This window comes from Arachis duranensis, chromosome 6 (assembly GCF_000817695.3).
Source record: "Arachis duranensis cultivar V14167 chromosome 6, aradu.V14167.gnm2.J7QH, whole genome shotgun sequence".
Lineage (NCBI taxonomy): Eukaryota > Viridiplantae > Streptophyta > Magnoliopsida > Fabales > Fabaceae > Arachis > Arachis duranensis.
The window spans coordinates 84,572,884-84,585,648 of record NC_029777.3 but is presented as its reverse complement, the minus strand read 5'-3'; the positions used below and the strand labels follow the sequence as shown (position 1 = coordinate 84,585,648).

At 37.3% G+C, this 12,765-nt stretch overlaps 1 protein-coding gene and 1 pseudogene across 1 annotated transcript; one reads left to right on the top strand and one right to left on the bottom strand.

Annotated features, from left to right (window-relative positions):
• Nucleotides 1-689: 689 nt before the first annotated feature.
• Nucleotides 690-2,883, top strand: LOC107494351 (UDP-glycosyltransferase 73C1). Its single transcript, XM_052251271.1, has 2 exons — nt 690-2,353; nt 2,521-2,883. The coding sequence occupies exon 1, from the start codon at nt 844-846 to the stop codon at nt 2,323-2,325; it is 1,482 nt and encodes a 493-aa protein (XP_052107231.1). The 5' UTR covers nt 690-843; the 3' UTR covers nt 2,326-2,353; nt 2,521-2,883.
• A 713-nt stretch (nt 2,884-3,596) lies between these two features.
• LOC110273029 (UMP-CMP kinase 3-like) lies at nt 3,597-6,946 on the bottom strand (annotated as a pseudogene).
• Between the last annotated feature and the right edge of the window lie 5,819 nt (nt 6,947-12,765).

Here is a 12,765-nt window from a genome sequence, read left to right as displayed (position 1 = left end):
TTTATTCTATAATTTTCTCAAAAGAATAGAGGGAGATGATGAAACACAAGGTGACAACAAAGAATGACGATAGCGTCTGATGATTAGAGAGAGGCGACGATGAGTCACGAGGCGAGGCTACCAATGAAGTGGAGGTCCTTTTGTAGAATCGACCATGTCAACAATAGATAAAGTGAAAGTCCTTTTGTAGTGGTTGTGGTTGGCTGTAGGAGAGAGAGAAAAAGGTCATGGCAGCTGCGATGGAAGAAACAAGTGTCAATATTAGGTTGTTGATAGAAACTGTTACAATAGTAATATGATGGGATAGTAATAAACTGAAAAGTGGAGAGAGAGAATAGTAAAAATTTTATAATAAATTAACTATTAACCAAACGTTTAGGTTATTTTATCAAATGAAATATATTTTTTGAAAAATGAATCTTCTCAATTGTTTTTTAACAATTGAAAAAGTGAAGTATAATCTTTTACTATTAATTATTATATGTGGAATTAAAAAAAATATAAGAGAGAATATATTAAAAAATTATAGATCATATTTTACTTTCTCAATCTTTTTCAACAATTGAGAGATCCATTCCCTATTTACTGGGAGTTATTCTATCATAAACAAATGTTAAAGTCTATTTTTTCAAAACTGAATTCAAATTGGCTATTTACTCTATAATTAAAAAAAAAAAGTTGTTGACGTCCGAAACAGCTAGGAAGCTGCTTCAGTCTTCAATCGGATGAGTACTTCTTGTTTTAGTCTTCACCCACTACCATCTTGCTTTCTGGAAACATTATAAGGTGGAACAATCATCAATTTCCTTCTTCCATAGTTTCCAGTATCCAACCACACAAAAAATGGCATCCCAAACACATAAGCAGCAGCTTCACTTTGTGGTGTTCCCACTCATGTCCCCAGGCCATATGCTCCCAATGATAGACATCGCCACAGTATTATCACACCAAGACAACGTTGTTGTAACCGTCGTAACAACCCCTCACAACGCTTCTCGCGTCTCGCAAACATTCTCTCGGGCTTCGGATTCTGGCCTCAATCTCCGCTTGGAACAGATCGAGTTCCCATCGGAAAAAGCTGGATTTCCACAAGGCTGTGAGAATTTCGACATGCTTCCTTCAATGGCCATGGCCTATAGCTTCTTCAGTGCTGCAAGTGACCTACTTCAAGAACCAGCAGAGAAGCTGTTCGGGGAATTGACACCAAAACCAAACTGCATAATCTCTGATGTAGGTTTGCCATATACTTCACACATAGCCGCCAAATTCAACGTCCCAAGAATCTCTTTCTACGGGGTTAGTTGCTTCTGTTTATCGTGGAACATAAATGTTCTAACCTCCAACATTCTAGATAGCGTAGCCAAGGATTCAGAGTACTTTCCCATACCTGGAATCCCTCACAAAATTATGGTCACCAAAGCTCAGCTTCCGGGAGCTACGACGAATTGGAAGTGGCAAGAGTTTGTTGATAAAATGGGAGTGGCTGAAATGGCGGCCTATGGAACGGTGGTAAATTCTTTCGAGGAGTTGGAGCCACCTTATGCAAGGGACTTCAAGAAGGCGAAAAACGGAAAAGTGTGGTGCATCGGACCGGTTTCGCTTAGGAACAAGGATCACTCGGACAAGGCTTGGAGAGGAAACAGGGCCTCTATCGACGAGGAACGTTTCATGAAGTGGCTTGATTCGCAAGAAACAAATTCTGTTATTTATGTCTGCCTTGGAAGCATGTGCAATTTAACTCCCTTGCAGTTCATAGAGCTTGCTATGGCCTTGGAAGAATCTAATAGGCCATTCATTTGGGCCATCAGGGAAAGGAACCAATCAGAAGAACTGAATGAATGGATTAAGCAATCGGGTTTTGACCATAGAATTAATGGTCGTGGCCTCTTGATCAGAGGTTGGGCTCCACAGGTACTAATACTGTCCCACCCTTCTGTGGGAGGGTTTTTAACACACTGTGGTTGGAATTCGACCTTAGAAGCAATATGTGACGGGGTGCCAATGCTAACATGGCCATTGTTCGGCGATCAATTCTTCAATCAGATATTTGTTGTGGAAATATTGAGAGTTGGTGTCAGTGTTGGAGTGGAGAGTCCTGTGAATTGGGGTGAAGAGGAAACAGGGGTTTTGGTGAAGAAGGAAGAAGTGAAGAATGCCATAAAAGAGTTAATGGAAGAGAACACGGAGACTGAAGAGAGAAGAAGAAGGGCAAAAGAGCTTGCGGAGATGGCTAAGAGTGCTGTGGAAGGAGGAGGTTCTTCACACCAAAACGTGAATCTTCTGATCCAAGATATCATGGAAATGGAACTGTCCAAGAAAGACTGAAGATTTATCTTCATTTATCAAATGCAGAGTGAAGTTTTTTCCCCTCATCTAATTTTCTTCCGTTATTACTACATAGATCAATTGCAAAGTACTATAATAAATGGTTGGAAGAAATTAATGCTTCATGGAGGCAGTGCTTTTTTTATTAGGTGAATGTTTTTATAATTTGATGAACATTATTTTAAAATCTTGTAGAAAATACTGTCTTTTGAATTATTCGCATTGGTGTTCCGGTGATGAAGAGAAAGCTGAAGTGATGATGAAAAGAGAGAGACTGGTTGAAGCTGTAGAGAAGTACATGATGAGTAGTGAATAGGGGAAGGAGGAAGAGGAAAAGACCAATGGAACTAGGGAACATGGCAAGCAGTGCTTGCTCAGGAGAAGGAAGGTGCTTCGCATTTCAAGGGAATGGCTACGGTTACTTTGAGCCGTCACCGCTCATTATCATTGTAGCGGTTAAAGGGTTACTGTAACTGTCGCCACTTATTAGTGGCTGGTTTTCTGTTCCCTCCATTATTATAAAAATTCAATCTTCATTGCTTGTTCTATTATAGGAAATCTCTAGAAGTGCTACATAGTGTTTAATTATTTTCCTTTTTATCATTTTTTTTGGAACTTTGATTGCTTGGTTTGTGATATGCATGAAACCAACCATTATTATGTTTCTTTGATGACTATAACTTTTGTTCTTCAAATGCTCTATATAATTGATTGAAATGTAGTTTTTCTTGTGAATGCACTACAAGATAACCAGGCTTTTGGCAAAAAGTTGAAAAAAGCGTAACAATAATTTTCACTACGCTTTTTGAGTTACAACACACTCTACTGCTACGTTTTTCTTAATCTATTAGCACGCTTTTTTGTTGACATACTTTTAGGAACGTGTGCATTGATTTTGGCTACGTTCGAAAGCGTACCAATAGGAGACATACAACCACCCTTCAAAACTGTGGCTTGTCAGCTAGAACCTTTTGCCACGCTTTCAAAGTGTTGCCTATTTCTTTGTCAAATTAAAAAAAAAGGAGAAAATTAGAAAATTTAAAAAGAATCGATTTTTTATTGATTTATATGAATTATTTACATGTTATAATTATAATTAAAAATTACAATTCTATAACAAAACTAATAATTTAATTCCTAGGGACTCTCATTGTACATAAAAACTTAATAGGGTTGCAATTGAAAGGATTGGCAAGCGCAGCATGTGCCAAAAATGGAAGTTTTCTCAAGGACCTCCCACTCATTCCCTGTGGACAAACCAAGCTAATTAGTTAAAAGTAAAGATCAACCAGAAAAGATTTTAACTTCAAGAAAACCTTGAACCGCTTCCTTATTGTTTCAATATTGTCATCTTCTCTACCCTTTAATATCAAAAGATAGTATTTGCTATTTAGTACTGAACCATAACCAATATATATATATATATATAAAGGAAAGGGAAAAAGAGCCCAAACCTGGTTCGTACTTAAAAGTCACCTCTTCATTTCCTCCTCTGGATAATAAAAAAATAGGACAATGATGGTTCCATTCCTGTTTGCAGACCACAGTTTATTCTCAAAGTTACAAGTTTTCACAACCATACTGGAAACAATCACAAATGAAAAGATATTTAATAGAATTAATAATTACCACTTTCTCAAATGCTGCTTGGTTTTCCTCATTACGAGGAAAACTTCCGATGGAACAATTTTTTCTTCTTTAATCGTATTTTGAATCATTGTACTATCAATTTTCAAATGTCAGAAAATAAATATGAAAACGATAAGAGATGTAGGCAACACAAACTCAACAAAAAGAGATGGCACTAGCATCAGAATTGACAAAAAGTCACAACTTTTAGTTGAATTATAAGATACCATTTCACTATAATTTCTCATTGCAAAAGTATAGGGTACCAACATATTATCTGCCAACTTATTACCAACAATGATTAATTATTATATTTTAAGCACATATACAAAGAGACACATTCAAAAAATATATCTATAAAGACACTTCTATTAAACACAGCTATAAAAAAGATATTTTTATTAGACACATCTACAAAGACACTTCCATTAAATACTCTTATAAATAAAAGTTGGCAGATGTTGGCAGAAATGTTGTTGGTAACGTAGCGGATTGGTTTCTCATTCTACACATTCTGTTCCAATTCTACCAAGATTTATTCAAATGCACAAAATTATAAAATAACAAGTGTATCCCAGGACTAGTAGCGCAATGAACTCATTTCCCGACACGATGAGGTCTTGGTTGTGTAGATATACAACCTTAACCCCAAAAGGAGACAAACTATCATTATGCCAAGGCTCAACCTACAGATCTAATCTCTTATTCTTGTAAAGAGACAAGAAGATTAAGTTCAAAACAATGTAACTATTAACCTAACGCTAATTCACTATCATATCAAACGGAGCAAAGGAACTATATCCATTTTCAGAACCAGATTTTATTTCTGCTTGTAGAAGATCACCAGCACTTAGGTGAGTATACCCATAGTGTTGCACAATGTTAGCACATTGGGTGCCCTTTCCACTTCCTGGCCCACCTGTATCAGGTCAAAAATCAACTTAGAAGTCAGAAAATGTCAATCATAAATGAGCACGAGATCATAAACTGGTGATAAGTAATTCTCTATATATGGTTATCGATAAATAGACACAGTTGGGACTTCGTAACTTGTAGAAAATAATACTTATTATAACTTGCTCAATCACATGGGAAGCAATGTCAAACTAAGATCGAAGGCTGTAATTTTTTTTTCTTCTTAAATTCTATTATTTTGGATACAAAGCCGCTTTTCATAAACAAAACAAAGCAACAATAAAAGCAGTTTTTCAAAGGATCAAAAGACCTACTCTAGTTGAAGTTCATAACAACCACAGAGTAATAAATGTGTGAATTTGAAGTAACCAAAAAAGGCCATTGAAAGGTTTGGCAACAACAAACATGAAAGACAGGTATTGAAAAGACAATCCAAATCCCACAGTACAACATGTTATGTAGGTTATAATAATTCGAATAAAGAATGGATAATCTTATTATCCATTAGAATCTTACTGATGTTAAGTTAAACATAGAGAAGATCTGACACACATGGTTACAAAGAGCCAGCATCATAATGATGTTGGTATGTTGGAAGTGACAAATAAATTAATAGGGTAGTACCTGTTTCACAAATACAAATTCTGTGGACATTATCGGCGAGAAAGGGTTCGTCCATGGGGAGAGGAATGGGGCCATCACAATAGCTCAAACTCCTCTTCTCAAGCATCCTGAAATTGAAAAAAAAGTTGCGAACAGCATGAATGAATACGTGAATAAACAAGAAGGTTTATGTCGCAATATAGAATAATTGTTATTACGTTGTATGAGCATTAATTAGAACAGTACATAATGATTTAAAAGAAAAAAAAAACAACACAAGGAAGGGGAAAAAGTAGGGCTACACACGGATCGGATCAAATATAGCCTATAATTCTATCTGATCCGCATTGCATTCATCGGATAGGATCGGATATGATATTCACATTATTTCAAGTTGGATCTGATCCGATCCGATCGGATATTAGGTATATCCGCATAATTCAAAAACATTGTTTTAAGGCCCTTTTTGGCTTTAGAAAATCTATTTTTTCACATGTTTAAGCCTATTTACTCCTAAAATATTATCAATAAAAGTTCTCTTAAATTACAAAAGAAAAATAATAACACAAGATCTAAGTTTAATTATTCTAAATTAAAGTATAACATAAAAATTAAAAACAAGATATTATAAAATTCATAAAACAACACACTTAAAATTCATATCACATTAGGGTTTACTTTCTTAAACTATGAGAGTATGATATTTATATGAGACGTGCGGATATGCGGATTGGATCTGCGGATATCACTGCCAAATTCGCAATTCGATCCAACCATAGTACAGATCAGATACGATCCGATCCGATGGCTCTGCGAATCGGATAATATCCTTAAATTTTGGATCGGATACAGATAATTACCATGGATATGCGGGTATTATTCGATCCATGTGCAGCCCTAGGAAAAGGTAGAAAAGAATCGGATGCTGGCTTTAACGAAAGTCAATAATAGTGCAATCAACTAATTAATACCTCCATTATTTGGGACAGCTGAAGATCGGTACATTTTCATATTACTGGTTTAATACTTTTCAGTTGCTCATTTGTTGCTCATAGCATTCTAGATGCAGAGATTCAGAGAACCAACTGAGAACAAAGAAGGAGTCAAGCAGTGATGTACCGAAAAAAATTTAGGAATAAAGACAAAAATATGTATATTAAAATAAAGGAAAAAGGATAAATTAGTTCCTGAGCTTTTATTTCGTGGACAGATTCGTCCCTGAAGATCTAAAAATATAAAATCGCCCCTTACTATTCAAAAGGCATGACGGATCGATCTTTCCGTGCAAAATGCTCCCCCAAACGTAACGGAGACAGGTGATGTGTCGCTTAGTTGGCGCTGATAGGTGACCTCCACCGTAATGGTATATAGGTGTAAAGGTGGATTGATGTTAGGGACAAATGCATCCCTGGAGGGAAAGACGACGTCATTTTGCTTATGTGCCCTATGTCTTCAAATGGAACCTAGTCGCCATTGCTGTTGTCATTTCTGTGAGAGGTTGAGAGTGGTGGTATTGTGCAGTGTTCAATGGTCAGCGATGGAGCTTCATCTAGCACACGACCCATTCCACTGCCGTCAAATGTTAAATGCGTGGAAGCTGCAGAGGAGAAAGACGAGATTGCTCCGACATGTAAATGTGGAGTGTACACCATATTGTACAAATCGAGGATGACGACGAACCCTAATAGATTGTTCTTTGGATGTTCATTCTTTAAGGTAAGTTGATGATTTTGTTTTAGTGAGTTTGATTATACGGGCTTTGTTTATATGATTTTTGTTTTGGAATGATGAACATGCAGTTGAAAAATTCCAGTCATTGCAAGTTCTTCTTATGGCTGGATGACCATGTTTCAACAATAAGAATCCTTGACAAGTTTATAACTGAGAAATAGGTTGATGATCTGAAAGTGTATTTGGGGAAGAAGGTAGTAGAACAGAGACTAATGGATTTGGAGAAGAAGCTATTGCATCTAGAGAGGAAGAAAAATGTTAATGTGTATTTAGTTATTCTTGTAGTGGTTAGTATAATTTTTGCTTCCGTTATTGCCAAAATTGGCTGACAAGTAGAAAAGTCAGAAAAAATGCTGTAATGAGGTATGGGATGAGTTCCCAAGAGTTGTATGCTTTTCGAACAAAAGTATTGTATTAAACGATGCTATATCCAATAAAGTGAAGAAAAAATGTGTATGAAGCTATTGCCCTAAGAAAGTTAATGGCATAATCTATAGAGATATGATTAGATAAGTAAAGCATATATTAATCTCATGAAAGAGATGTTAATGTCTGAAGAACTGAAGATTGATGTTTTAGAAGTTATAGTAAACTCTCGTTGTAAGTATAGTTACTAAACCAAGCAATCAACCTTTCTTACAAATATTTTGGTTGTCACAAGTAACAAACCCCTAAATAAATTGATAACCGAAGTATTTAAACCTCGGGTCGTCTTCTCAAGGAATTACAGGGAGGTGTTCTTATTATTGGTTATGAGTTTGTAATTTGGGGGTTTTGAGAATGAGGAACAAATAAAATAAATGACAAGTAAAATAAATAAATGACTGTAAAATAAACTCTTGGCAAGGTATGAGAAATTGGAAGGCCTATCCTAGTTATCCTTATCAATGATGACGAAAATTGAATCTTGACTCCACTTAGTTAACCTCTGCTGTTGCAAAGGAAGGTCAAGTGGCTAATTAGTTTGATCTTCAAATCCTAGTTAATTCCTAGGAAAAGATTGGGATTATAGAAGTTCAAGCTAATTAGTAAAGATAGCGGTTATCGATCACGTTGAGTTTAATAACTCAAGAGTTACTGATTTCCTAACCAAAGCCAAGAATGTGGAAAGCTAAATTGAAATCATAAATATCTGGAATACCTCAAGTAATATTAATTAAGAAAATCATAACATGAATGTCATTAAGCCAAATTGGCAACATATATAATTAAAAATAAGAGAAGTCAAAATAAAGGAATATTAAACCTGGAGCTCAGAAGAATTGTAAGTTGAAATAATAATAAATCCTAAATCCTTTAAGAGAAATCCTAATCCTAAATCCTAAAAGAGAGGAGAGAACATCTCTCTCTAAAAACTACATCTAAAACTTAAAATTGTGAATTATGAAAGCCTCTTGAGTCTCTGCAAGTTCCCTGACTTTAATCTGTGTTTCTGGGCCGAAAACTGGGTTGAAATGCGGCCCAGAATCTTTGCCAGTGACTTTTGTAATTCTGCAGATCGCGCACGTCACGCGTCCGCGTCGTCTACGCGATCGCGTCACTCAGCGTTTTTCGTATCACGCGTGCGCGTCATCCACGCATTCGCGTCATTCGTGCAGCTTCCAATCCCCACGGTCGTGTCAGGCACGCGATCGCGTCACTCTGATTTCTTCCATTTCACGCGGTCGTGTGAGCCATGCGACCGCGTGACTTCTCGCTGGTCATCTCCTCAATTCCTTATGTTCCTTCCATTTTTGCACGCTTCCTCTTTATTCTCTAAGCCATTCCTGCCCTATGAAGCCTGAAACACTTAACACACAGATCAAGGCATCGAACGGTAATAGGAGAGGATTAAGATTAGCTAAATTAAGACCAAAGAAGCATGTTTTCAATCATAGAACTAAACTAGGAAGGAATTGTAAAATCATGCAAATCTTATGAATAAGTGGATGAAAAGCTTGATAAAACCACTCAATTAAATACAATATAAACCATGAAATAGTGGTTTATCAATGTCATCAAAGAAGTCTAAACATGTCTATTGCCAAAATAAGGCATAACTTAAGCCTGCAAGCTATACAATCACATTGTTTCCAAAAAGAGTGTTGTAAATCACAGTATTTCCAAAAAGGATGTTGATGTACTTAAACATGTAGTGTTAACTACTAGGCTTGCTTAGTCCTAGAGTAGGGATGAACTTAAAAAGCCGTTGAGTTGCTTTACTTACAGTTGCCAAAGTCTGTGGAGAGGCTCCTGATGTAGTTGGTTGTTGTGGAGAAGGCAGCAGTTGTTCAGGCTAGGGAGGTGGTACAAGTTGAGAGGGTTTGTTTGCCACAGGCTTTCTCTTTATGGTTTGCTTAGGTCTAAATGGCCTAGGAGCAGGGCATGATGAAGACTAGGTTAGAGGCCTAAATGGTGCTTGGAGAGGCCTTGATGGTGTCGTAACCACTGCTACTGAGGGTCCAGATTCTTGTTCAGACATCGGGGCAGCATTTGTATTCGAATTACCCTACAAAAAGGTCGAAAGAATTATGAATGCATCAAAAACAATAAGCAAAAGTCACCAAAGTCCATGAGAGGATACCTCATCAGCAAATGAACGGTTAGTAGAATTCTGTTCAACATGAGGAGGGTTAGTTGCAGCAGGGTCACTCTGCTCCACAGTCTGGAATGGCATTTAGTATTAACAGTCTCAATGAAGCATATTATAAAATAAGACGTTTAAAACCCTAATGAATTAATGTAAAGTCAGATAAAACCCTAAGTAATTTTGAAATAGACAACTAAACCCCTGAATTTATTATCGCGGGGACAGTTACATCCCTGAGTAACTAAGTACTACCTCTTTCTGAGGGGCTGACTGTGACAATGGAAGCACCACAAGTGAGAGGCATTCATTGGGCTTTTTCCTTGGCTTTTTCATTTTTGGCTTCCAGTTTGGGTTGGATGGTGCCCCTTTGCACATCTTGTAGTTATGTCCCCTCTTACCACACTTGCTACACGTGACATAGAAAGTCATCTTTAACTTGTCATCATCAATAACAGTCTCAGCTGGGTCTTTCTGTCTATTATACACCTTGGGACGTCCAATTAGTCTTTTTAACACGGATGGAGCAGGTTTAGTATACTCAGACCTTGTCCAGTATTCCTTACTAGTTACTGGCTGGATGAAGCGTTCGTATGTCTTTTTAATAGACTCCATACATAGCCATGGATTCATATAATCATCAGGGTTATCATGTCTTTTTCTTACTGCAGCTATAGCATGAATGCACGGCATCCCTTTATAGCAAGACAACAGTATCACAACAATAAAATGGCATAATCATTATTAAAATTCACAGCATGTTTAAAATTGAAATTCACAACATCATTAAAATTGAAATTTACAGTATGATTAAAATTGAAATTCACAGCATGATTAAAACTTCAGGCTTTGACTGACCAGTGAGTTGCCATTTGTTACACCAGCAGCTATGCTTAATCAAATCCATATCAACTTTAGAGCCCATGTACGTGACTTCAAAACGTTTGCGATCGTTATCACCAATCCACTCCACTGTCCATTTGTTGCTTGGTTTGATAAGCCTCTTCAGCCTTTTCTCTTGTACTGGCGCGAGTTTCCCTTCATGAGTCCCCAGCAGTTTCTGGTGTTGAACCGTTCGCCGCATCATATAGCACCGTAATACCTCTCACATTGTAAGTATCAGCTTGCATCTATACTTCAACACCTTTGCGTTAAATGACTCGCATATGTTGTTTGTTAGGTTGTCGACCTTGGGACCATGGCTAAAGTATGCTCTAATCCAGGTAGCAGGATAAAATTTCATGTGGTAGGCCCAAGTATCCTTGTTCACTTATTTCAGTCTTTCCATGGTTGACTTGAATTCAGAGATGGTTGTGCATCTTGCACAGTCCCACACTATTTCTCTTATATACAAATCCTTGAATCGGTTTATAAAATTCATCCACATATTGGTGCACGAAATTGTGATACACAATGGCACCAACAACTTGGTCGCACAATTGTAATCTCACTTCTTTGTCACAACTTCGCACAACTAACCAGCAAGTGCACTGGGTCGTCCAAGTAATACCTTACGTGAGTAAGGGTCGATCCCACGGAGATTGTCGGTTTGAAGCAAGCTATGGTCACCTTATAAATCTTAGTCAGGCGGATAAAAATAGTTATGGAGTTTTAATAAGTGAAAAGATAAATAACACATAAAATAAAGATAGATATACTTGTGTAATTCATTGGTGAGAATTTCAGATAAGTGTATGGAGATGCTTTGCTCCTTTTGAATCTCTACTTTCCTACTGCCTTCATCCAATCCTTCATACTCCTTTCTATGGCAAGCTGTATGTTCGGGTTTCACCAGCGTCAATGGCTACCTCCCGTCCTCTCAGTGAAAATGGTCCAAATGCGCTGTCATTGCACGACTAATCATCTGTCGGTTCTCGATCGTGTTGGAATAGAATCCAGTGATTCTTTTGCGTCTGTCACTACGCCCAACACTCGCGAGTTTGAAGCTCTTTAGAGTCATCCCTTCCCAGATCCTACTCAAAATACCACAGACAAGGTTTAGACTTTCCGGATCTCAGGAATGACCACCAATAATTCTAGCTTATACCACGAAGACTCCGATCTTTCAGAATGGAGGCTAAGAGATACACGCTCAATCTTAAGTAGAACGGAAGTAGTTGTCAGTCACGCGTTCATAGGTGAGAATGATGATGAGTGTCACGGATCATCACATTCATCAGGTTGAAGTGCAAGTGAATATCTTAGAACAAGAATAAGCATGAATTTGAATAGAAGAACAATGGTACTTTGCATTAATACTCGAGGAACAGCAGAGCTCCACACCTTAATCTATGGTGTGTAGAAACTCCACCGTTAAAAATACATAAGTGATAATGGTCCAGGCATGGCCTTGAGGCCAGCCCCCAAAATGTGATCAAGAGATCAAAAGATGATCCAAAGATGAAAATACAATAGTAAAAGGTCCTATTTATAATGAAACTAGCTACTAGGGTTTACAGAAATAGGTAAATGATGCAGAAATCCACTTCCGGGCCCACTTGGTATGTTCTTGGGCTGAGCATTGAGCTTTACATGTGTAGAGACCTCTCTTGGAGTTAAATGCCAGTTTTGGTGCCAGTTTGGGCGTTTAACTCCAACTTTTATGCCAGTTCTGGTGTTTTGACTTCAGAATAGGGCAGAGAAGGGGCGTTTAAACGCTAGTTTGCGTCGTCAAAACTCGAGCAAAGTATAGACTATTATATATTGCTGGAAATCTCTGGATGTCTACTTTCCAACGCAATCAAGTACGCACCATTTGAAGTTCTGTAGCTCCATAAAATCCACTTTGAGTGCAGGGAGGTCAGAATCCAACATCATCAGCAGTCCTTTGTCATCCTCTGAATCCGATTTTTGTTCAGGTCCCTCAATTTCAGCCAGAAAATATCTGAAATCATAGAAAAACACAAAAAACTCATAGTAAGGTCCAGAAATATAAATTTTGCATAAAAACTAATAAAAACATCTCAAAAAGTAGCTAGATCCTACTAAGAATTACC

Bases quoted from the DNA above. Each gene is read 5' to 3' on its own strand.
- LOC107494351 (XM_052251271.1), top strand. From the start codon at position 844: ATGGCATCCCAAACACATAAGCAGCAGCTTCACTTTGTGGTGTTCCCA.